Here is a 25,358-nt window from a genome sequence, read left to right as displayed (position 1 = left end):
TATTTAAAATCGATGACCTGATATTCTTTTGTTAAGCGATCCCTTGGTTTCACCGACATAAATAAATCCAAACAGATTCAGTCTATTCCATAGACAACAATAGAAGATTTGCAGTTAAGATTTTCCCAAGTTTTGGTATAGAAGCTCTGTCCAGTAAGATTACTGGTGAAAGAAGTGTCAGTTATCAAAATGTCACAGGTTTTACAGTTTTGCATAGAACATTTTGAAACCGAAGACATTGGATCGGAAAAGGATATGACCAATATATCTGTAATAGAAACTTTACACTTTTTCAATTTGGTATATGATGTATTGGTTTTATACCAAAACTGGGAATCTGAAGACAGTACATATGACATATGTTTTATATCCCTGAGGATAATGCGAGGGGCACCAAATGAACTCCTTGATTCTGTGTCCCTTATAGAGAACATTTGACAGCAGTATCTGAAAAACATGCATTTAAAAATGCCCAAGAATATTAATTTCGCTCAGATTAAGACATTTATAAACCTAATGCAAGGTACAAATCAGGCTGCATTTGTTGCATATGGCGGACAAGCACGTTTTAATCAAATGGTCGGAAGGGGTGTTTTAAGAGTAAATTATCTTTCTACCTAAATACTGGTATATTCATGTTAAATGTTATCATCAAACTTAAGAAGGTTACAAATAACTCTTTTAAACATGCCTCCTTCTAGCTATCAGTCATTTTGAGGAAATCAGGCAACCTATGCATCACATCCGGTAAAAAAGAAGATTTTTTCTTGGGATTTTAGTACAATACTTATTTTTGATAGCTTCAAAACTTTTAAAACACAAAATATTGTTAAAATTTAATTAAAATGCAAAATTTTGAATTCTGCTAAGAGGACTAAAAAGTAACTTCCAATAATGGAAAGAAATTCATTCAACCGTTAAATAACTGATTTGGCAAAGTTAAAGATGTCCTTACTATCTTCGCACATGTACAAAGTTATAACCCGTATATAATTTTCACTCTAAAATTCGGTGTTGCTTTTCTATTGACTGTGAGTATATATTTTGAAAAAAATGCCATTTTCCTGTTAATAAAAGGGGGTTCATTTTATGCTCTTTTTTTTACAAATTTATTGAAATTTACTGAATTGAAATATGTTAAAAGTCAACATAAGTGCTAACTTTTGGCTAAATCTATTCGATCATTATACTGCTTATATCGATTTAACTTACTTTTTTTTCTTTTATACCGGATGAGCAATCGAAGATTAATTTTCATCGTAACGATTTTCTATGATATACACATGTTATACTGAGTCATTACATAATCATCTTTGAACTGAAGATAAAAGAAACAACGGAGTCTCTTTAATATTTGGATGTTTTGCTCGAGAAGGACAACGATGGCAAAGTAGAAATCAAACTTTATGCTACAGGGGTTGAATTAAACTGTTTCTATCTTCAATGTTATTTAGCAATAGAATTTTCTAAACTGCTCTGATGCTCATGTTTCCCCGTTGATTGATTTCATAAGAGAGTGTTTTTATCTACAGTTTCTTTACTGAGACACTGAAAAATAAGCCATATTGTTTAAATTAAGCACAATTTGCAAACTATATTATTTAATTATTTATATAATGACCTTTTGTGCAAATATAAGTGTTGTTGAATAGTTGTTTTCTTTATTATTATTGTTAGACAATCTATTTTGAATTCATTGATAGAATTGTCTTCTTAAATACCATTTTCCTCTACTTGACAGTTTATTTTACTCTAGAGGTTTAGGTTTTTTTGGAGTCAATGTTGTGTTTGTTAGTTATCTTTCCTCTTGAGCATTTGTTCTATACCAGTTTTCAACTTTTATTCGAATTCGAAATTGTGGTTTGATTTAATAATTCTATTTATATTGTAAGGGGTCATTTCAGTCCTCAGTATGAATGATAAGGTGCTACTTTGTGTACGCATTTTCAAAATAAGACATTAATATTTGTGAATTAGTTACAACAAGCCGGTATTTTAATTTATACAATATCTGTAATAGAAACTTGAAATGAACCTACGGGAAAAACAATTGGAATCATTGAGTGGGATGGATCCTGGCCTACAGACACACCTAAAGCTCTGACAGACCGAACCAACTGTGCCCGAGCACTGCTCACTTTGCTGACAGCAATCGTTCAGTTTCAAATTTCCTGAAAAATAACACAAACTTATGTCAAATAAAACTCAACTATTCAACGGGAATGTTTCGTTTAAGTAAGAAACAATGCATCATCTATTGGAATATAAATACGGTTTGGTCACATTATAAAATCGTATACGGTTAAAGACTGGGGACGTGGATGGTAAATTTGACCACGTATCAACCAGTATCTATATAAATTATATTTCATTTATGTTTAGATATGTGACATCATATCTTTCTGCATGATTATTATCTACAATTAAAGATTGACACATTTTATTTTTTTAGCGTCTCTGGTTTGATCAACTGAAAGGGCGTCGATCCTATATGACGTCACTGAAAAATAGCTCGGAAAGTTTGAAATGTAAAAAACCTGTGTTTATGATAGTGACAGAAATATGTTATACATGAGAAAAAAAGGCAAGTAAAATATCTGTATATAAATTACATAAAGTCAATATGATTCATAACATTTACCCTCTAAACATTCGTTTCCGAATCCTATATACCCAGATTTACATACACAAAACCCAACTTGCTCTGTTTGCGATCGCACACATGTCTTGAATTGATCTGCACATGCTTCAGTAAATGTACACAAATTTTTTGAGGTGTCAACTGGAAAAAGAAGTGTTTCATATGAATAAAAATGGGGTCAAAGGAATAATTGTATATATCAGTCAATGTCTTTTCCAGAATAAAACAGTATTAAATATTATGAATATTTAAAGTTAATTGTGTTTACAAATACTTAAAATTGTATATGAAATCTCGCGTGCTTTATTAAATCTATTAAGATTAATTATTTCCTACATTATATTGTTTATTAGATATATTTCAATTTCTTAAATGGCTTTATTATAAGTTTTACTTAAGCGTAGAATCTGACTATGTTTTGCCATCATTATAATTCATAACCTAGTCAAATGGATTTGTTATTATAACCCCCCCCCCCCCCGCTTGAAAAATGGGACGGTAAATTCACTATGTAGTAATCAGTATGTCCATCCCTCCGTCCGTACTTCCGTCTGTCTGTCCGTCCGTCCGTTTTTCTGTTACGCTTTGGGTACCCATATCTTATCCACAACTTCTCTTATACAACTGAGTGAAGTTTAATGAAACTTTCAAAAAATATTTAATAAATATTGCCAGTGTGAACCTCCTATTTTAATCAAAATATCAAAATCAAAATAAAGCAATGTATTAGTGAATTATTTACAACAAGCCGGTATTTTAATTTATACAATATCTGTAATAGAAACTTTCAAATGAACCTACGGGAAAAACAAAAGGAACCATTGAGTGGGGTGGATCCTGGCCTACAGACACACCTATAGCTCTGACATTCTGAACCAACTGTGCCCGAGCACTGCTCACTTTGCTGACACCTATCGTTCAGTTTCAAATTTCCTGAAAAATGACACAAAGAGATGTAAAATAAAACTTAATTATTCAAAGGAAATGTTTTGTTGTAAAAAACAAGGTATCATCTATCAGAATATATATATACGGTTTGGTCACATTATCAGATCCTATACGGATAAAGACCGGGGACGGGAATGGTAAATTTGACCACGAACCAACCCGTATCTATATAAACTATATTTTGTTAATGTGACATCATATATTTCTGCATGATTATCATCTCCATTTAAAGATTGACACGTGCGATTTTAAACATCATGGCGTCACAAGTTTGATCAATTGAAAGGGCGTCGATCCTATATGACGTCAATGATTTATATAAAAATTGAAAGTTTTAATTGTGAAAAACCTTAGTTTATGATAGTGATAGAAATGCATTGTTTAAACAGTGTTATACACGAGAAAATAACATTTGCAAGACAAATACATGTTTATAACTTACATCAAGTCAACATGATTTATAATATTTACCCTCTAAACATTCGTTTCCGAATCCTAGGTACCCAGATTTACATACACAAAACCCAACTCGCTCTGTTGGAGATAGAACGCATGTCTTGAATCCATCTCTACATCCTTCAGTAAATGTACACAAATTTTTTGAGGTGTCAACTTGAAAAAGAAATGTTTCATATGAATAAAAATGGGGTCAAAGGAATAATTGTATATATCAGTCAATATCGTTCCCAGAATAAAACAGGATAAAACATTATGAATATTAAAAGTTAATTGCGTTTACATCGTACAAATAAGTGAAATGGTGCTTGAAATCTCAAGGAGTGCTTTATCAAACCTATCAAAATTTAGTAATTCCTACATTATACTGTTTATCAGATATATATTCAGTCTCTTAATTGGTTTTTTACATTTCCTTAAGCGTAGAATCTGACTATGTTTTGCCATCATTACCTAACAAAATGGATTTGTTATTATACCCCCCACTTGAAAAACGGGACCGTATATACACTGTGTAGTAATCGGTATGTCCGTCCGTCCGTCCGAACCTCCCTCAGTCTGTCCGTCCGTCCGTCTTTCTGTTACGCTTTGGGTACCCATATCTTATCCGCAACTCCTCTTATACAAATGAGTGAAGTTAAATGAAACTTTCAAAAAATATTTAATACATATTGCCAGTGTAATCCTCCTATTTTAATCAAAATATCAAAATCAAAATAAGGCAATATATTTGTGAATTATTTACAACAAGTCAATAATTTAACTTATACGGTATCTGTAATAGAAACTTTAAAATGAACCTACGGGAAAAACAAAAGGAATCATTGAGTGGGGTGGATCCTGGCCTACAGACACACCTATAGCTCTGACAGATCGAACCAACTGTGCCCGAGAACTGCTCACTTTGCTGACACCTATCGTTCAGTTTCAAATTTCCTGAAAAATGACACAAAGAGATGTAAAATAAAACTTAATTATTCAAAGGGAATGTTTTGTTGTAAAAAACAAGGTATCATCTATCAGAATATATATATACGGTTTGGTCACATTATCAGATCCTATACGGATAAAGACCGGGGACGGGAATGGTAAATTTGACCACGAACCAACCCGTATCTATATAAACTATATTTTGTTAATGTGACATAATATATTTCTGCATGATTATCATCTCCATTTAAAGATTGACACGTGCGATTTTAAACATCATGGCGTCACAAGTTTGATCAATTGAAAGGGCGTCGATCCTATATGACGTCACTGAAAAATAGCTCTGAAAGTTTATAATGTGGAAAACCTATTTTTATTACAGTGACAGAAAAACATTGTTTAAAAAGTGTAATACACGAGAAAATAACATTTGCAAGTCAAATATCTGTTCATTAATTACATTAAGTAAATATGATTTATAAAATTTACCCTGTAAACATTCGTTTCCGAATTCTATGTACCCAGATTTACATACACAAAACCCAACTCGCTCTGTTGGCGATCGCACACACGTCTTTAATCCATCTTTACATCCTTCAGTAAATGTACATAAATTTTTTGAGGTGTCAACTGGAAATGGAAACGTTTCATGTGAATAAAAATGGGGGAAAAGGAATAATTGTATATATCAGTCAATATAGTTCCCAGAATAAAACAGTATTAAACATTATGAATATGAAAAGTTAACAGTATATACAAATAATTAAAATGGTAGATGAAATCTCAAGTATTTAGAGTGATACCATGCAGGCCTTTATCAATTTAGCATATTTCTGAACAGACGTGCTTTATAGAGGTAAACGCCTATGAAAAAATGAACACAACGAGGGAAATAATGACAAATACAATTCTCACATTGTTTTACTGTAGAAGTACTTTTTTTCCGCGTGGTACTAAATTACGCTATAAACGCGGTCACAAATAACCGCAGAAATTTGTCCAAGCGTACTTAATATAAATGAAAGGCTATGCATATAGTTACAATTTAGAAAATCTCCGTTATTATCTATCCGCGAATTAAACGGAAATTGAGATTCCGCGGAATTATGACCCCGCGGAAAAAATACGTCTACAGTATTTGTACGATATTCCAACGGTTAAGTTTTTTTTTTATAAAAATGAGTCAAACAGTATCGAGTTTGGTGTTGATTGATTGATTGTTTAACTTCCCTGCGTGGGATACAAGCCTGCGACGTAAGGATCAAGTTTTTACTTTGCAACCTTTGAGCAGACGCTCTAACCACTGCGCCACGCGGGCGACCGTTCGTGAAGAGGATAAAAGTTTGTTTAATGAAAGACTGCATCATCTTTCAGGGGAGCATAATTAAGAAATAATAAAAATTTTGTGGCATAATGTTGAAAATTTCTCTCTAGAATATATTGGGCAAAAATTTAAAGTACAAAGTCTTTATATAGTTTAGAGTAAAGTTTGTTTAAATGATGACTCCCCGGTGAAGGATGACAAATTTTATAATTATTTCAGGTCATTCAGATGGGAGAAGTAATGCGAGAATATATACTGAAAGGAAAAAGAAATGCAAGGTAATATTATATTCGAAAAGTTTTGACTGCATGACCGCAAACAACGAAAATTGGCCAAGCTATATGATAAACGTGATGAATTTAACTTTTCTATCGTCAACTTCTCTTACTTATGCAGCAATATACCTTCATCACCTGCATATGGAGTATATTTATCTCAGTTGATTCGATACGAAAGAGCATGCTCCATGTATGAACAATTTCTAAGACGAGGTAAATTATTGACAAGAAAGTTGATGAAACAAGAAAAATCAACAGTCTCGTTTAAAGTCATCATTTCACAAGTTCTATGGTCGATACAATGACCTTGTCAGCAAATACAATTATCACTGAGTCAAATGCTGACTGACGTTTTTCATACCTATTGTTAGTTCCTGATTTATACAGTGGACCTTCAGATATCCGGATGCTTCACGTATCCGGTAAAATGGACTGGGAACCAAAGCGTCCGGATAAATGAGGGTCCACTGTATACTGAATTGAAGACAGATTTTTTTTCGTTATTTCCTGATCATGATAATGAGCACGACGGGGGTTGTGACCGGTCGGCAGGGGATGCTCACTCTTCCATGGCACCTGATCCCACCAATGATGTTTCGGGGGCACTTGATTGCTCTGCTCTTATTTTGTATTGTTTTATGGACTTTGAGATTGAATACTGTTCGTTATCTCCATATCCTTCTCAGGTGCGAAATTTTGTTACTATGCACCAAAAGTAGTGTTCAGAATTACTCAACCGTATTATTTTTGACGTCACATAGGGAAAACACTAACAAGACTCGAACAAGTGCAATTTGATGACGACGAGTTTGTCAACAAATCTTGTTGCAACATTTGGTGCACCTGAGGTATAGACATTGTTTTCCAATAATTAGAGACATTTTGAATTTCTTGCAATCTTGGTACACTTTACGGATGTTCCATGGGGTTTGGTTTTCGAATTGCTTAATTAATGAAAAAGGCAACAACGGGTAACTAAGCAGTTTCTTGTGAACTTTTCACGATAAAACTTGTTACCCGTTGTCAGAGAGGGCCTGGAATGGTTTTCAATCAACCTTGACGATGACGTTAACGCAAAACAGAGTCATGTTACGAGCGGGTAATTCGTCCTGTCATCTCTAAAATTGCCACCTTACCTGCCTTACCGGAAAATGAAAGGAAAAGATTGCGCAATTTGGTTTTTGGGGCCGGTCAACTTACTCTTGTGTTCCTCTCTCTGGCGCATGCGCGCGTCGTATGACTAATTTTTTGCGTGGTTACGCATGCCCTATATAGCCAGGTATTGAAAGATAAAACCTCTGATGAATTCCATACAAAGGAGAAATAAGGCTCGTGCGCGGGAGAGAAATTGAAGATATTGAGATTTTTCGATTTTCACTTTTTGGGGGTATCGGCATGTGAGCTTCGATTACTCATTAATTATTAAACAAAATTTTATTAAACAAAATAAAATGGGATTTCGGGTATATATTTTTGAAAGATGATTTGAAAAGAAACTTAAAGAAAAAATATATTTAATTCATCTCAAAAGTTTACCCTGCTTATTTTATTGAACATAATGCAACCATAAAAATGATAAATAAATACTTAAATTCTTAGAGACTTTCAGCAGGAAAATTTTTCTTGAAAAGTGTTTAACATTTTTTTTCCAGATCAAAGTCAATAATTGATTAGACAAGTCACCTTTGTTAAGAACGGCGGCACGCAATATGCACATGTGATATAAATCAACAAGAATCTGTGTGTGCATCTATATATGTAGAATGCACAATCACACTCATGATGCAATTCAAGATCATAAAATTTAAAACTGTTCTTGCTAATGGAATTAAAAGTAACTTTGGGCGTTCTGGTGATATCAAGAAAAAGGGGCTTGTCCCTCAAAATAAGGAGGACGGGATGTATTTAATTGATAGCTCTTTAAAATATTTTGTGAGTGTGAAATGGAGAAAATATCATGCGTCGAAGATATCGCTGAATACGAGCAGTATTCTGGAAATGTGAAAGTCTCTTATACAAAAGCATCGCCGACTTCAGTGATTCTTGTACACATGGGCTACCCAACAGAGTAAGGGCATTTCTTTAGCACCACAAAGGATCCTTTATAATTTATTTAAGTTATCATTTATTTTTACATACTTACCGCCTTCATGGCAAAAGATTTCCAATGTTTTCTCTTCATATAAAGTGAATGAAGAACTACATTTCGGGTTAATTTTCTTTGAATTGTCAACGAAGCCATCAATTCTTAGAGCCAAATACTTCAGTTTATAATATGGTCTTTCTTCTAAGCCTTCAATTTTAACATTACATTTTTTGGAACAAGAATTTGTGTCTGAAAAATTTAATAGAAAACAATTAAGTAATCATGCAGAATTTCAATCATTTTTTAATAAATAATAAATCAAAAAAAACACTTCGAGATTCTCTACTACAAAGTATCTTATAGAGCAATATCGCTTATATTAATTTGGCAATTTTTATAAACCACAGACAATGCCTTAATATTTCTTCGGTGGGGTAATTTCGTACATAGTTTTTTTCACTGACAGGGTTCGGGTTTGGCTTGGATTTGCCTCAACAGGTATGAGATTTACCAACCAGGTATTATCCCAAATGTCATTTTAAAAATATGTAAATAATAATTCTAGTCTCTACACAAAGTGCATATATAATTATGTTATTTTAAAAAATGTATTTAAATATGCGAGTTAAATCTTGATTTTCCTGGGATTTATTTTGGATAATTTATGGGGGTGTAAATTGCAATTTAATTTTTTATTTTAAAAAAATGACGTTTTACAACATTTCATAATTCATTATCGCGTTGGAAATGCTTTTTTGTAGCAGCACTGATCGAGGTAGAATCATAAAATTGTTGTATTATTATGTGCCATAAAACAGTAGCCTTTCCTCCAATGAAATTAAATTCTTCCTTGTAACCTTACACTGGATTTTCAGTAAGTAAGCATGATAAAAAATAATAATTATTGCCATTTAAACACCAACAAAAATCTGAATAAGTTGTGCTGATATAACTTACATTGTAATGTGAGTAATTCTTTGGTTTACCTCTTTCAAGCCAATTTCTTGCCTCCCATAATCGAAACCAGCACGCTTGATTCCACCATGCAAAATCAATTGCCCTTTCGAGGCAAACATCACTTGAAATTTAAAAAAAAATCTTGCAACAATCCTTCAGTCTACGCTTTAAGACTCTGGGAGCCGTTTTACAAAAGAACTTACTACTGAAGACTAAATTGAATTCTTCATATAACTTTCTAATTAACATTATATCGAAAATTATTTAAAATTTTTAAAAAGAAATATGGTAAGATATTTTTACAATTTTTTTATACTTAATTTTGCGAAATTTTACAATAATGATAAGCGTTTGGTCTTAGTCGTAAGTTCTTTTGTAAGACGGGCCCTTGAATTGCTCTTTGAGTATAAATAAAGAGCGAAAAAATAGAAAAGTGAAATGAAAATTTGAAATGTTGAATAATTTTAATTCAATAGCAATGTCTTTCTAATAGTTAAGTTTATACAAGGTATTTTTTAAATTTATAAATATTACCATTGACAGCGATCAAATACAAAATTGAGGTATTTCTTTTCATATGTCGGAGTATACGAGGGCTGTCCCAAAATTCCGTAGACAAGCGTTGTTTTGTTGGAATCCTACGTCATACATGAATGAAACTTTGTATATAGGTTAAAACAACACTATCTAATAAATTTATGGACAAATATGGAGTAACTACACAAATTATTCCAATTTAAAAGACATATTTTATTGTCTGGTGTAGGAAGGCGACGCAAACCCAAAAGTTGCAATTAAAATTTGGTATATTATATTTAAAATCCTACGGAAAAGTAATAACTACCCCATATTTTATTGAATGGAAATACAAATTCTTGATATTGTTTTATTAACTATATTTCCTCAAATTTTGGTGTGTATGCTATGATAAATATGAATTTTATAACGTTTAATATACATGGGGTTAAAATCCGAATTTGAAAAATGGCGGCTGCTTTGGCCCAGGCGGCGCACTGGACTATGATCAAGTGTTTTGATTTTTAATTCACTCTTACAGAAATGTACCAGTCATAAATGTTTGGTAGACTAGGAAACTTTTTCACCTCCTTAGTATTTAAAATGACTAAAACGGTTTCTCTATGTATATGTCAATAACACTAATTAAAATAAAAGACAGGGCTAAGAAATGGGCAAGAGTTCCATTGCGCAAATCCATTAGAGAAAATAGACAAAAAGTCCGTAGTAATATAGCCTTTTCAAATTATTATTATTTCATACCTGTACAAGCATATACTTTGTTTACATAATTTAATGTTTGATTATATCATAGTAATTGAGATATTTTACATTTATAACTATAAACGTTTCGTTTAATTTAAGAATTTGATTCTGGTAATTGAAATATTTTCTCCAAAAATTTGAACTGCTGACATTTGTATTTTTTGACGTTGCAGATTGCTCCGGGTGTTAGAGAACTATATCACTTTAAATGTTACACTGTATTACTCGTAAAGTTTTCAAGTAAATATAATAAAACTTCGTAATTTATCTGCCAAGAAAATGCTTTATCCACCCTGAAAATTTTATAAAGATACATTGATTTCTTTCAAAGATATGAGCTCAGTCTACGAAATTTTGGGACTCGTAAATCAAGACCATTGCTAAAACTTGAAATTCTTGTCTTATTTTTTTCTGATTCAAGTAAAAATTGATTGATTGTGTGTTGTTTAATGTCCCTCTTGAGAATTTTTCACTCACATGAAGACGTCACCGTGTGCCAGTAAAGAGCTTCAATTAAGACCTATACTCGGCACTCAGGACCATTGTGAAGTAAGGGTTCTTTAACGTGCCAACCACTACTGCGACAGACGTCTCCATAGGAGTGAAAAATTCACGAGAGGGACGTTAAACAATATACAATCAATCAATCCTACCTACTGCAACGCGGGATCTGTGTTTTTTAAGGTCATACCTGAAAGACTAGTGACGTTCACTTCAAATGTCGAGCGTTTAGCGAAGGAATAGTCACTACCTATGATAACTCGTAGGTTTGATGCGGAGCCGCGAACAGGACCTACCGATCACAAAGCAAACACTTTATCACTAGGCTACAGTGACCGCTAATTCAATTTAAGTAAATCATTTATATTTAAGGAATAACTGTCTTATTTTTCGATTTCATGATGTGATCAAACGATTGCCTTGCGTGATAATTTGCATTAACGCCAAATGACAGTTATTCCTTATATTGACATGCTTTTGATTCTGCTTCTGTCTAGCTATATGTCCCGACCTAAACGTGATTTTTAAACCGCGCATATTGATGAACCAATACATTGATGGGGAAATAGATTACATTTACAATTTGTAAATTTATCTAGGACAAAGAAATTGGAAATATAAATATTATAAAATATAAAGCCAGCAAGCTAGGTAAAACCATTACGATTTCATGTAAATGTATTATTTTTAAAAGATGAAACATATGGAGAAAAAGAACTGTAATCCAGATCAAAAAGTCATAAAGAAATAAAAAATAGTAGCAGATTTAGAGCAAACATGGACCTCTAAAATTAAACATCAGAGGTGGGATCTTGTGCCATGGAGAAGTGAGCATCCCCTGCCGACCGGTGCACACCCGCCGTGTGCTCCTTGTCATAATCGATAAATAACGGAAAAGTCTGTGGTCAATTCAGTGTATAAATAATGGGCTAACAATTAGTTTGAAAAAGGAAAGCAAGCATTTGACTCAATGATAGATTGTTGTGCTTACAAAGTCATTGCATTGAACATAGATCTTACGAAATGATGACTTATAACAAGACTGTTGATATTCTTGTTTCATCAATTTTTTTGTCAATAATTTAATCGTTTTAGAAATTGTTCATTTGAAGTCATCATTTCGTAAATTCTATGGTCGATACAATGACCTCGTCAGCAAATACAATTTATCATTGAATGAAATGCTGACTGACGTTTTTCATACCAATTGTTAGTCCATTATTTATACACTGAATTGACCACGGATTTTTTTCCGTTATATCCTGATTATGACAACGAGCACACGGCGGGTGTGACCGGTCAGCAGGGGATGCTCACTCCTCCATGGCACCTGATCCCACCTCTGATGTTTCGGGGGTCCGTGTTTGCTCTGCTCTTATTTTGTATATTTGTTTAATCGACGTTGAGATTGAATACTGTTCTTTATTTCCATATCCTTCTTCATACATTGTACGCAGAGCGTGCTCTAGAGTATCAGATCAACTGAGATACATAAACTCCGTATATTATGAAAGTATAAGTTGACGATTGTAAAGTAAAAGTCATCGCGTTTAACATAGAGCTTGGTTGTTAGATAACAATTCAACATTCAATTTCAATTCAACATCCATTTTATGTTAACGCCCCCAAAATCTACCTGATTAAAGATCAATAATATACCGCCTGTCAATCATTAGAAAAATAATTATAATTCCGATTTGATTGACAGGGCAGCTACATATATGTACCTGTGGTACCTGCATAGATTTAAATTTGTGTCTAGTTGAATAAACTGAAGTCTAGCTATCACTCATTTTACTTATATACACTTAACGTCGAGCACATGATCAAACATGTTGAAAATGTTGAACATGTTGAAGTTAAAACAAAAAAATTATTCAGTAATAAAACTTAAATTAGGTTCTTTCATTTAAAATTTGTTCAGTGTACCGACAAATTTTCCATACATGTATTTTACTTTGAAAAATGATTTATATGGGGCAACATTGAATCAAAATCGTTGTGATGATGATAATCAAACGCAGAAATTTTATGCACATATGCCTTCATCACGCAAGCTAAAAGCTTAATCACACCATGAAACAAAAAAGACGGTTATTCCTTAATTGACAGTTAAAACATATAGTGATATATACTTGTAAATTTAATCGTATATTAACTCTTTACTGAGAAAAATAACAAATGTATTAAGTACCGAATACTACAATTTTAGTGCTATTGCATGGAGATTCCAATCAAAGAACGGCTAAGGTATGCAAAGGACAGTGATTGGGGAGGAAGAAACGGACGGATAAGAAAAGAAGGGGGAGGAGACTCGGGAGAGATAAAATGAAACTTAGGAGAGGGATCAGATTGAAAGTGACAGTGCCTAACTTTTTCTGTTATACATTGTGAGATACCTGTAATTCTACCCTTTTCTGTGTCTGTTTGTCGGTAATAAACACGATGCAGATGCCAGAAACATTTTTGTGTAAGTTTGGCGGGATTCATTTTAGCATTATTTTAAGAACAAGACAGTTTTGTTTATATTTTAGACGTGCTTATTGATACCTGCAATTTACTGAATTTGTGCATAAATTTTGCATCAGAGAGGGAGTACACAGTCATGTAACCCTACCTGTATCGCTTCAAGTGAGCATCAACAGTTTGTTCTTTATTAATGTTTTCTTTATACACTGAGCAATAAAATACTTATATGCTATAATTTAATTTTATATTCTAATTTCTTTTCCCTCTTTTTTTTTAATTAATGCAGAGCTACTTACAATGCAATACTTGTTGATGGTAATTCTATGAGATATTGTGAATATGTATCAAACTTTTAATTTATCTTATATACCGTAAATCTCGAAATTTTTACGTCGATTTTATTTTGCGAATTCGGGTCAAAATGGCGTTGATTAATTTTACGCTTCAAAATTTTGCAAATTACCACTGCTTTGTTTACATTATCTTATTGGTAATTTATTTTTGGGAAAAATAATTTTGCGAATGCAATGAACTCGCAAATTTGCTAAAAATTTATTTACAGCAAAAAAATCCAGATTTGCGGTAGTACCCTAACAAAAAAATACTATAGTAAACTATAGGTAACTATAGTTTACTATAGTTAACTATAGTAAATCATAGTTCCAAAGTTTTTGTCAAAGTTAATCAAAGTTCCAAAGTTTTTGTCATAGTAAATCAAAGTTTCAAAGTTTTCGCCATAGTAAATCAAAGTTCCAAAGTTTTCGCCAAAGTTAATCAAAGTTCCAAAGTTTTCGTTAAAGTTAATCATAGTTCCAAAGTTTTTGTCAAAGTTAATCAAAGTTTCAAAGTTTTCGCCATAGTAAATCAAAAGTTCCAAAGTTTTCGCCAAAGTTAATCAAAAATCCAAAGTTTTTGCCATAGTAAATCTAATTTCAAAAGTTTTCACTAAAGTAAATCAAAGTTCCAAAGTTTTCACTAAAGTAAATCAAAGTTCCAAAGTTTTCTTCAAAGTAAATCAAAGTTCCAAAGTTTTCTTCAAAGTAAATCAAAGTTTCAAAGTTTTCGCCATAGTAAATCAAAGTCCCAAAGTTTTCGCCAAAGTTAATCAAATTTCCAAAGTTTTCGTCAAAGTAAATCAAAGTTCCAAAGTTTTTGCCAAAGTTAATGAAAGTTCTAAAGTTTTTACTTTGGTACTATAGTAAACTTTAGTTAACTATAGTTTACTATAGTTTACTATAGTATTTTTTGTAAGGGTATTAAAGGGCTTTTACCATTAAACTGTACAACAAAACTAGAATAACCTTATTATTATATATAGTTTGTTATTCAAATTTAAGGACAAATGGCCAACCAGTGAAAAGAAACTGAGTTGTCCTGAGAGCCAATAAGATACAAACCAACGTTGGCTCAAAAATGATGTTTGCATAATTTTGAAAGAATAAGTGGCCCAACAATGGCTCAATAATACACGTTTGTTGGTCCAACAATAAGCCAACAAGTTGTTTTAATTATGGGCCGATGAGCAAATTACCGTTGGCCCAACATAAATTGCTTGCAATGGCCCAACTGTACAAAAATTACGTATGCCCAATATTGAAAGAATACATTGGCCCAACAGTGGCCCAATATAAACGATTACACTGGTCCAACAATAAGCCAACGAGTTGGTTTGATTAAGGGCCGATTAGCAAATTACCGATGGCCCAATGTTGAATGCATACGGTTGCCCAACTAAGAAGCGTTGTTGGCCCAACAAAGGTCCAATTACGTCCTGCTATCTGGGTGATTATCTGAGTTTGCATGTTTTGAAAACAATTACCTGGTCACGCGTCAAACGCTATCATGAACCTCGTAAAAGAAAGATATGGAAACAACGAACAGTATTCAATCTCAACGTCCATTAAACAAATATACAAAATAAGAGCAGAGCAAACACGGACCTCCGAAACATCAGAGGTATGATCAGGTGCCATGGAGGAGTGAGCATCCCCTGCCGACCGGTCACACCCGCCGTGTGCTCGTTGTCATAATCAGGAAATAACGGAAAAAATCCGTGGTCAATCCGTGGTGTATAAATAATGGACTAACAATTGGTATGAAAAACGTCAGTCAGCATTTCATTCAATGATAAATTTTATTTGCTGACAAGGTCATTGTATCGACCATAGAATTTACGAAATGATGACTTTAAACGAGTCTGTTGATATTCTTGTTTTATCAACTTGCTTGTCAATAATTTACCTCGTTTAAGAAATTGTTCATATGTAGTGCATGCTCTTGCGTATCGAATCAATTGAGATATAAATACTCTGTATGCAGGTGATGAAGGTATATTGCTGCATAAGTAAGGGAAGTTGACGACAGAAAACTTAAAGTCATCACGTTTATCATATAGCTTGGTTGTTAGATTACCATTAGTGTCTTTTTCGAGTAAAATATCCAAGTATGAAGCAGAAGTGTCGGACTCTGTGGTATCTTTTATCTCAAGCTCACCAGGATATATCGTGTTGACGTACGAATGGAAACTATCATTATTAATTGACAATACGTCGTCGATATATCTAAATGTCGAGTTGAAGGCCACAACAAGTGTTTTCTTCTTTTCACGTAAAAGATTTTGCATAATTTCTGCTTCATATGAATATAAAAATAAGTCTGCTTATAACGGAGCGCAATTTGTTCCCATGATGTCAACTTCAGAGTACTTATGTGTGCAATCAGAATCTGTTTTAACAAAATGATTTTTCAAATGACCAATGACGAGGTAAGTAAATTTACGAGTTCCATTTTTGTTGAAGAAGCAGCTGTCAATGATATCAAAAAGCCTGGATTTTAATTTGTCGTGGAGAATTGTTGTGTATAAAGTTGAAAAGTCGTAAGTTTTTATACTGTTGATTTTTGTAAAGTCCTGTGATTTCAAATGGTCCAAAAGTTCTTTAGAATTTTTAAGTATCCACATCTGATTTACACCACTTCTTGAATATATAGTTGTACAGTACTCTTGAAGTTTTTCCTTCACTAATGTCAATATTTTAGTGAGAAGAAACGAAAGAGGCTTGGTTGAAAATTTACTGGAACCTGCAATGTATCTTTGTTTGTAAGAATTCTTATGAAGTTTCGGAATCCAATATATATAAGGTAGTTCAAATTCATTTTGGCTCTGTGGAATATTAAAAGTATTCAATACTGACAGGTGATTTTGAAGAATTTCTTCCTTAGAAAGAGAAGAATATGTATAAGTAGGATTACCACTTGTAGAATTAAATCCAAGTTCTTCTAGAATGCAATTTATATAATGAGCCTTACAAACGAAGACAATGTTGTTACCTGCTTTGTCGGCAGGAACCAGTACGTACTGATCGTGTAATCTATCTAATTCTTTGTTCACTTCTGGTTTATTGAACACAGAAGGATAGATGGTTTTCATTTTGCTTGGTATACATTGCTTGGTATACATTGTGGTTAACTAAACTCAAGTCGCTGTAATATTAGTAGGCAATTTTATTATTTTTTTTAAATTGATCTTGACTTTATAAATTCTCCACTGCTGTTTGGTACTTGTACGCGATACGAAGTGAAAGCTATTAAAACTGTAGAATATTTCAAGAAAAACTAGCAGTTTTTCGAACCCTTTCTTTTTCCATTCCTACGTCGATACGATATATCCTGATGAGCTTGAGATAAAAGATAGCACAAAAACTGACACGTCTGTTTCATACTTGGAGACTTTACTTGAAAAGGACGTTAATGATAATCTAACAACCAAGCTATGTGATAAAAGTGATGACTTTAACCTTTCTATCGTCAACTTCCTTTACTTATGCAGCAACATACCTTCATCACCTGCATACTTTGTTTATATATCTCAGCATGCTCTACGTATGAACAATTTTTAAAACGAGGTAAACTATCAACAAGCAAATTGATGAAACAAGAATATCGACAGTCTCGTTTACAGTCATCATTTCGTAAATTTTATGGTCACTACAATGACCTTGTCAACATAAACAATTTATCATTGAGACAAATGCCGATCATGACAAGGAGCACACGGCGGGTGTGACCGGTCAGCAGGGGATGCTCACTCCTCCATAGCACCTGATCCCACCTCTGTTGCTTCAGAGGTCCGTGTTTACTCCGCTCAAATTTTGCATTGTTTTATGGACTTTGATATTGAATACTGTTCGTTATCTTCATATCCTTTTTCAATGACTGGGATTGGGATCAGGAGAGAGAAGTTTCTGTGGCAGCTAAGAACGATATTTTCTCCAATTTCTATTTCTCAACCTGTGCCTGGATTTTAAGAAAGTCCATAATGCCGAATGTCGACCTGCAGTTAAGTACACGAACACAGGCAATCAATTCGCCGTAATTGGAAGACCTCCTCCCCAACAATTAAAGTTTTAACGATTAAATTCAATTCGAAGTGAAATAGAATCTAAATTTGGAAAAAGAAGATAACTAGAAAACTGACCAGTCAGCAAGGGCCCCCCATGGGGTAGAATTATAAGGGTGCAGCTTAGGGAATGATTAAAGCGACAATATGGCTGCATATCGTGTGCTTTTTCATTCAAATATGACATTTAGGAATAAGGTAAAAAAGTTGAAGTAATGAGTATGAGAATATATATATTCTATCCTCATACAAAATTAATGTAATTAGAATCTGCCGGAAAGCCAAGGGTCGTACGTAGAACTTATATAGATCTGTTTACTTGTACCACGTGAACTTTAAAATGGCACCACATACAATGTAGGGTTTACAATTATAATGGAATATTAGATAAAAGCAATTCTCAAAATCAAAATATCATAACTCTCCGGTTAATAAATAATAGTTATCCTTTTAGTCTGCATTCAGATGAATTTAAAATGATTAAGTACAAATGTTGACGTTTTGTGTATTGGGGTGCAGGAAAGGAAAATCCACCAAAACATACCTCATCGCGACAAAATCTCAAGCAATATACCTTTCTGCAGTTCCATTACAATTTGCACTTCAAAAGACAATAATTTTTTATATGTCATAAGTGCATTTTAATGTTAATGATAATGTAATATGTTATAATGTTTAGTATTTCTTGTAATGTTTATTGTATGGAATGAAGTTGTTTAAAAAAATAAAATGGACTGTAATATAAATATATTAAAAAATGATTCCGACGAGTTGTGTCTTCTTTGTTGTATTTATACAGGTCATTTCTCAGTACTTGAGGACAAACCAGTTTCCAAGAGGGAAGAAATAAAAGCTTTGAGGAAATAATTGGTCACTGGACAGCAGAGGAGTAAAAGAGTGGTTCAGCTTAGTAATCCTCTCACTGCTGAATTTAGTAAGATCCATATGCATGATCGACCCAATGTCATTCGGGACTCTGCCTTTCTAAACCTTCGCTGGTTGGGAGATAATATCAACTCAGGCCGGAGTCCAGAATGAGGTTACTGTGTATTAAAAAATATTAATATGATTGCTGATTCACTTGTAATTTTGTAATTTTACATTTTTTTACTATGATGTTAATTTTATATTTTTTTTCCCCAAAGGACATTGATGAAACCGTTATATTTACTTATTTTAATATAATTAAAGTTTAGAAATTATTTTAAGCAGTTTTTTTCAAAATTAGGCACAGATTGCAGAATATTGACCTGATTACCAAAGTCAGACTTAATTCCAATTTTCATTAGACTTGCTCAGATAAGTCGAATGGAGTCGATTGATCGGATGGTCACACGATCCGATTTTACGTTCGATTTACAAACGATTTTCAGCAAGAAATGACAGGTACTTGTACAGTTATTAATTTTTATATAGAAGTACATATATTTCTGTTCAAAGACGTCTGTTCTGAAAAGAATGGGAAAAATCCCATCAATTTAATATTACGCCATTTTACTCCATAATATATGACGTTGATGTTGACGCAGTGTACACAGTACACATGTCAATGTTCACTCAATTAAGAAATTAATTTAATTTTTGAAGATTCATGAGGTTATAAACTACGACGCTTCACGCCGGCATACCGGTATTTCATGAAGCGTTGTAGTTCACATACCTCATGAATCTTTAAAAAATTAATTTATTTTCTTATATTTACATTATTTTTCTGATAAATATAAGCCGTTCAATTGTCATTATTAAAACAAAACAGTGTGCACTATATTTTTTTTTTTACCTCAAGAGCGGTATTATGATATAACAATGCAGATATTCATGCTTATTTGTTATAAATACCTAATGTAGTTCATGAGAAAATACTCTGCATTTTATTTTGTAAAGAATCATAGGGGAAATTTATTGGAAATGTAAATATAAGTAGATGATCAATCGGAGTTTATTACTTTCTACTCCTGCTAAAAATAAATCTGCATTGAATATATTTTGGTCTACTTACAAAGGTGAAATAATATGCGTCACAAAAGTTAACTGTATCACTACTAATTCAGAAACGTACTGACATTCCCACTTTTTAATGACAAACTTAGAAAATTACTGACAATGTGCTGTCGTTACTGTAAAACTTAGACAATTACTGACCTTTTTACTGCCGGTACTGATAAACATAGAAAAATGCTGACAATCTTAGTCGGTGCTAGAAAAACTTAGACAAGTGCTGACATTTACTGATTTAACTACTGTCCCTATTGTTCTCGCTCTCGTGGAGGCTGCAGTGGTGTGAGAATGAATGTGTGTTATACTTTGCATTTAAAAACAGTCTTATTTTAATTTTTTTATGAAAAAAAAAAATCCCAGGCAGTTATCATTTTTAAAATTTAAATATTATTGATATCTGAAAAATAATTCAGAATATGATTTGAAATTAACTGTGAGTAAATCCAAGTTTCAATTTATGTGTTGTCAATGAATATATCTACTCCTGTTCAGTTAAAGAATTAAAATTAATTACTCAGTAATCATCAAGTTAGTTTTCTTCTATTTATTTCTTTGCAGACTGATATCTGACTTCAATGTAGAGCCCCCCTAACCCCCCCCCCCCCCCCAGTTTTCACGAGTGGAAAGTTGTATCAATTTTCTTTTCACAAACAGGACATATGTCTCTTGTTACAAAAGGAAATCTTCTAAATATTGAATAACTACTGATAGGTACTTCAGTTTCCTAATTTTCCCGGACATCTGTACAAGTCATATAATTATATACCCCTGTTTAAGATTTCTGGTTTCATTTGCTCATACGGTAGTTCCCCTATTTAACAGTACAGTGTTCCATATATAAAATTGTACTATCATAATGCATGCCTTGTTAATTTTGTCACTTAAAACATTATATCTAAATGAATGGTTGGTTGATCGATTACGCAGGGTTCATAAGTACCCAATGTCTGTAAGTCCGAGACTAATAAATAATTATCAGACGTAATAAAAATTCATGCACTAGGAATTATAGTAACCTTACGGAAAATATTTATATTTAAAAGGTCAGCGGTAAGACTAATATTAGCAGCAGCACCATTCTCAAATATTTTTTTTCTCCCCCCCCCTCTCTCTCTCTCTCTCTCTCTCTCTCTCTCTCTCTCTCTCTCTCTCTCTCTCTCTCTCTCTCTCTCTTAAAGATACAAACAGTATTGATACTTTACGTTACTTAGAAACTTGACAAGTGCTCCGTTTCTACACATTGCCGAGGGGGTTAGATCACTATTTAGTTTTTAAACTTAATCTTTAAGTATTTTTAATTATGATTCAATTTTAACAAAAATATTACATGTTTCATACCTTCCATTTTTCCCCTGTAGCTATCGTCGAATTGGAATTAATTTAATTTTATTTATTTTTTTTTTTTTATTTTTATTTTAATTTCATCTCTTTAAAGTAGGTAGACGTAGGGGGTGTTATGATGTTAACATAATAATAAAGCAGAAGACGGACTTGTCTACTTGAGTAAAATATTTTACGAATTAGTGAAAATTGAAAGTCATTTGTCCGTCGAACCAGTGCTCACAAAAATTTATTTCTAACCCTCTAGCGTGCATGTATAAGCCCCCCCCCCCCATGCACACACGTTACATGAAAAAAATCTAGTATACCAGTAATTGAATATGATTTATAAAAATGTGTAAGTTTTTTGAATGATGCAAATTTCTTTGTTCAATTTATACCCGTAATCATTATTTATTTGAATCAGGTTTCATTAACATCTTTCCTTTTCATAAGATTAAGATTATTCGCTAACTGAAGGTGCCCACTATCTTCCGTGTCAAGTTGCTGTTCATCTCTCTCTCTCTCTCTCTCTCTCTCCCCAAAATCATTATCGACCAAAGCAAAGTTTAAAATATAGTTAAACTCCGGCTGATATTTTATTTTACTGTCATAATACTGCTGCATATAAATTGTTTGATTTTTAATTATTCTTAATTACTGATAAAAAGTTAAGGAAATATACTATGAACTATTTTTTATTTGATTTGATAATCAAACAAATTCCTCACTCCACTGTCCCACACACACACTAACACGACTTAACAAAAATATTTGGAACCAGTAATTTTACAAAACTTTGGATGTAATGTGCCCCTTCTCATATATTCATTTTTGCTAAAATCTGTAACAAGTTGTGCCTTTCTCCGGTTGGTTATTACATCAACCTTCTTTTTCATTAATCATTAATTTTTTCTTACGTCGGTATATTAAAAAAATTATCTATTTAATCTAAGAAGAGGTTGAAGGATTGTAGATTGCATTTCTATATTACGTTTGTGTTGGTGTTGTGTTTTCTACTTTAGTAGAATAATTAAAGTACATGTTCATCGTTCTACATTTAGTTCGCACGTGCCCCCCCCCCCCCCATTTTAATTTGAAAATTAACTAAATCCATGCGAACGTCTACCGACACTCTAATTGAAAAGAACATGATATTAATTTCTATTAAAGTTTTGTTTCAGGAGTAGGCATAGACAAAAGATGATAATGTAAAATGTCATAGTTTTACATTTATTTGAATTAAAATAACACTTTCAAGTGGGGATCCAGAAAATCTAGGTTCGAAAATCAGCTAAAAGATGTACATATTTTTTTAAAAAAGAATAATGCGGACAGTAACTTAACCAATGAATGTCAAAGGATCAATGATCAATGCAGGCCTGTAGCCCCCTTCCGCCTGCCCAATGAATAAAATAAAAAGTCTTCTTTTTTTAATTTAAATTCCCCGTCTGTCTTTTAATTTTGGGTTCTTCTTGCAAAAGCTTGGATTCGGGTATGTTTGACTGCACAAAAACAAATATGGGCGGCCTTCACATAATGAAAAATTTTACATAATATGAAAACTATAACAAACGCCTTTCCTCAAAAGGGCGCACCCACAGCCTCACTGAGTTTATTAAAATTATTCATACTAATTTGCTAAGTTTTACAGTAACGACAGCATATTGTCAGTAATTTTCTAAGTTTGTCAGTAAAAACTGGGAATGTCAGTACGTTTTTGACTTAGGTCAGCCGTTGATGAAAAAAGTATACAAGATACAAGTTTTTTATTTACCAATCAAGGGCCCCGATGGGCATTTCAACAAGTGAATAGGCGAGAAACTGTTCATAAGACGCTTTTTAAGAACTGATAAAAGCGGAACAAAATTAATATTTTGTTACTACTTAAAGGATAGACTATTTTCTTTATTATATGATTTTAAATAAGATTTTAAAAAGCATAAATTCTAATTAGGGTATGTAAATTAACTGATTATTGAAATGTTTTAAGGAAATTACTGCTGGTTTTTTGTAGAAAAAAAATTGTGTAAGAGATATAGAAGTTCTCCTTTCCCTCCCAAATCATTGACATCAGAAGCAAATTGAAAGGGGCCGGGCTAATTAAAGTGAAAGAAATATAAAAAATCAAACTTAAAAGCAAAACTTGACAAGCAAAAAAAACGTCCGTTGCTCAAATAGATTGGGGGGGGGCTCGAACGTCTTTTAGTGCCATTTATTTCAACAAACACTAGGCCTACCTCATACCTAAAATGCAACTTGCGTCTTGAAGGAGAGGGGGGCTAAGCCTACATCCCAATGTTTATTGCCTGGGGTTTCTACTATATAATTGTTATGTTTTGTAGATACCGGTAGTAATTAAAAGCAATATAAAAATGCGTGAAAGATCTCAATTTTAATCAATAACATGTACAGTGTAACTATGCTTATTTTAAAATACCCCCATTTTTGATAATATTCACGAATTGAATGAAGTGTAATCCATTAAATTCAGCTCTTTTATAACCGAAAAAATATTTGTGATAAATCATAAAGACATAATAAAGACACAAATTTCCGTGCTTGTAAAGTATGGTTGAGGAATACATGATATTTTTTAATTTTATGTACTAGTTATTTTTTTTTTCCACACAATGATTTTGGGTTTAGGAGAATTCTTTTTATTTCATTACACAGATGTATTTATATATAAAAAGTAAAAACCTGTTATTATTTTACATATTTTTTTCTAATTTCGTGTCGCGGGAAATGTCATTGTGACGTCACAATATTCTTCAGAAAGTCGATTGAAAATCTGACGGCCATCCGATTTCCAAACGACTTTCAGATTTTGCTTTCGAGTTTCGACTTGGGTGGTTACACGGTAAGATTTTAGTCGAAAGCAAATCTGATGGAAAAATCGGAAGGAAAATCGGATGAAAAATCGTATCGTGTGACTGCACCTTAATGCGACGTGTATACGGATTTTTGACATCTTCAGTATTAGGGGTCTCCAGGTAAATAACATTAGTACTACTAAGACCACGCTATCTGCTCAACCGTACGGTTAAAAAAATATGGTCTTTAAGGTCTAATGAAACAGATGTGTAAGACTTTTATCTGAAGCTCATCGGGATATATCGTATTGACCTAAAAATGGAATTTATACCATCGTTAATTGACAATACGTACATCGTCGATAAACCTAAATGCCGTGTTGAAGGCCACAGCAAGTGTTTTCTTCTTTTCATGTATAAACTTTTTGACAAATTCTGCTTCATATGAATACAAATTTAGGTCTGCTAATATCGGAGCGCAATTGGTAGCCATGAAGATTCCAATAGATTGTTTGAAGACCTGGTCTCCAAAAAAACACATAGATATAGTCAATCAGAATCTTAAGCATCTTTTTAATGTCAACTTTAGAGTACGTGTATGCTAAATCGGAATGTTTTTATTAAAATAATTTTGCAAATGCCAATGACAAGGTTAGTAAATTAACGAGCTTTTACTGAAAAAGCAGCTGTCAATGTTTTCAAAAATCAGATACGTTTTCAAATTAAAACGTTATTCATAACATTATATCTTATGATTATAGTACGGTACCTTAAAATATATGCTTCGAATCTTATATACATACCTTTGAATATTGTATGCTGAACAGCCAAAATGAAAAGTCATGGAAATAAACGTCACTGAAAATAAATTTGTTTTCAAAATTATACAAATTAATCTGTAAAATTTACACTATAATTTGTAAAATAAAGTATTCAAATCTGTAATTTTAACATTGA

At 32.7% G+C, this 25,358-nt stretch overlaps 1 protein-coding gene across 3 annotated transcripts; it reads right to left on the bottom strand.

Moving 5' to 3' along the window:
• Window positions 1-1,907: 1,907 nt before the first annotated feature.
• Window positions 1,908-25,256, bottom strand: LOC134262989 (protein eyes shut homolog). 3 transcript variants are annotated; one of them, XM_062745291.1, is made up of 9 exons: window positions 25,205-25,256; window positions 9,650-9,741; window positions 8,721-8,912; window positions 5,465-5,605; window positions 4,850-4,981; window positions 4,061-4,201; window positions 3,443-3,574; window positions 2,642-2,782; window positions 1,911-2,171 (listed from the first exon to the last, which is right to left on the bottom strand). In XM_062745291.1, exons 1-9 carry the CDS (start codon window positions 25,243-25,245, stop codon window positions 1,996-1,998), a joined length of 1,188 nt encoding a protein of 395 aa, XP_062601275.1. In that variant the 5' UTR covers window positions 25,246-25,256; the 3' UTR covers window positions 1,911-1,995. The 3 variants fall into 3 exon arrangements, with proteins under 3 accessions (XP_062601277.1, XP_062601275.1, XP_062601276.1); XM_062745293.1 differs by lacking the exon at window positions 4,061-4,201 and having other exon boundaries at window positions 1,908-2,171; XM_062745292.1 differs by lacking the exon at window positions 5,465-5,605.
• Between the last annotated feature and the right edge of the window lie 102 nt (window positions 25,257-25,358).

The sequence above is a fragment of the Saccostrea cucullata genome, unplaced genomic scaffold, assembly GCF_032062105.1.
Source record: "Saccostrea cucullata isolate Sc308-1 unplaced genomic scaffold, CSIRO_AGI_Scuc_v1 ctg1495, whole genome shotgun sequence".
Lineage (NCBI taxonomy): Eukaryota > Metazoa > Mollusca > Bivalvia > Ostreida > Ostreidae > Saccostrea > Saccostrea cuccullata.
This window is presented reverse-complemented; position numbering and strand designations above follow the sequence as displayed.

What these genes read in the sequence shown, in the direction of transcription:
- LOC134262989 (XM_062745291.1), bottom strand. Translation starts at nt 25,245, where the DNA reads ATGACTTTTCATTTTGGCTGTTCAGCATACAATATTCAAAG. An exon ending in TCAGCATACAATATTCAAAG is followed by an intron (nt 9,742 to 25,204) that starts GTATGTATATAA and finishes TTAAATTTCAAG; the next exon opens with TGATGTTTGCCTCGAAAGGG. An exon ending in AAGAAATTGGCTTGAAAGAG is followed by an intron (nt 8,913 to 9,649) that starts GTAAACCAAAGA and finishes TAAATTTTTCAG; the next exon opens with ACACAAATTCTTGTTCCAAA.